Source organism: Trichinella spiralis (assembly GCF_000181795.1).
Source record: "Trichinella spiralis strain ISS 195 chromosome Unknown Scfld5965, whole genome shotgun sequence".
NCBI classification, from domain to species: Eukaryota; Metazoa; Nematoda; class Enoplea; order Trichinellida; family Trichinellidae; genus Trichinella; species Trichinella spiralis.
In genome coordinates, this window is record NW_003532904.1 from 1 (window position 1) to 614 (window position 614).

The window sequence follows — 614 nt, forward strand, 5'->3', positions numbered from 1 at the left end:
AAGCCATACCTGGTTCTGATAGTACAACACCAAAACAATCGAGCGTACCTGCACTGCCTATAAAAAAAGGTATACTATATTGTGTAGGAAAAAGAACATACTGCTTTAATTAATATGACGGCGCTTCTGCAGGAGATGGAGGCCATTCACCATCTGATCAACTTCCACTACCTGGAAGAGGAACCCCATCTGGACCAAGTTCTCCTTCACATAACGCAATACCTGGATTGTCTATTCCAAAACGTAATTTGCCACATAATGTGCCTTGATCATCTTTTAAATAGATGAATATTTTCAGAAGACGGTAGCAAACATACTCCATCTGATGCATTGAAAATACCGCCCAAAGCCATACCTGGTTCTGATAGTTCAACACCAGAACAATCGAGCGTACCTGCAGTGCCAATAAAGAAAGGTATACTATATTGTATAGCAAAAAGGACATAGTGCTCTAATTTGTATGACGGGGCTTCTGCAGGAGATGGAGGCCATTCACCATCTGATCAACTTCCACTTCCAGGAAAAGGAACCCCATCTGCACCAAGTTCTCCATCACATGACTCAATACCTGATTGCCAATTCCAAAACGTAATCTGCCACATAATGTGCCTTGA

General features: G+C 41.9%; 1 protein-coding gene across 1 annotated transcript; it reads left to right on the plus strand.

The window, feature by feature from the left end:
- Positions 1-132: 132 nt before the first annotated feature.
- Tsp_13523 (conserved hypothetical protein) lies at positions 133-588 on the plus strand (the record flags this gene model as incomplete). Its single annotated transcript, XM_003366461.1, has 3 exons — positions 133-243; positions 299-415; positions 479-588. Coding segments are annotated over 3 exons (338 nt in total), but the record flags the coding sequence as incomplete, so codon positions are not given.
- Positions 589-614: the final 26 nt, after the last annotated feature.